General features: G+C 67.1%; 1 protein-coding gene across 1 annotated transcript in view; it reads left to right on the plus strand.

The window, feature by feature from the left end:
* The window catches only part of LOC103621110, an 11,298-nt gene that overhangs the window by 9,705 nt on the left and 1,067 nt on the right, over positions 1 to 526 (plus strand). The window contains exon 2 of the mRNA XM_017742377.1: positions 4 to 526. This exon is cut by the window's right edge and continues 1,067 nt beyond it. Coding sequence (XP_017597866.1) covers positions 4 to 526 — 523 coding nt within the window. The remainder of the gene's footprint in view (positions 1 to 3) is intronic.

The raw sequence follows: 526 nt of genomic DNA on the forward strand, positions 1-526 counted from the left end.
GAGAGGCCGCCGCCCGAGCCCCCCATCCGCAACCTGCACCACCACAAGCTGCACGGCGTCTGCATCAACGTGGAGGCCAGCAAGAACAAGAGCAAGGCCTCCACCAAGCTGCACGTGGGCAACATCAGCCCCGCCTGCACCAACCTGGAGCTGCGCGCCAAGTTCGAGGAGTACGGCCCCGTCATCGAGTGCGACATCGTCAAGGACTACGCCTTCGTGCACATGGAGCGGGCCGAGGACGCCGTGGAGGCCATCCGGGGGCTGGACAACACCGAGTTCCAAGGTGAGCTGAGGGCTCGGGGAGCGCCAGGCTGGGAGGGGGCACGGGGAGGTTCTGATGCGGGAGAATTTTGCCCGATTTCGGTGTTACCGGCCGCCCTCAGTGGTTGGCGCTGCGTTCGGAGCCTCTTCTCATCGCGGAGCTCCAGAATTTGGCTCTGGGGAGCCCGTGGTGCCAAGCACTGTCCCTGTGCCCTTGCCTGGCCTGGGGGCACCGCGGCAGCTCCGCGTCGGGGGCGGGAGGGTC

This window comes from Corvus brachyrhynchos, unplaced genomic scaffold (genome assembly GCF_000691975.1).
Source record: "Corvus brachyrhynchos isolate BGI_N302 unplaced genomic scaffold, ASM69197v1 scaffold1168, whole genome shotgun sequence".
Taxonomy (NCBI): Eukaryota; Metazoa; Chordata; class Aves; order Passeriformes; family Corvidae; genus Corvus; species Corvus brachyrhynchos.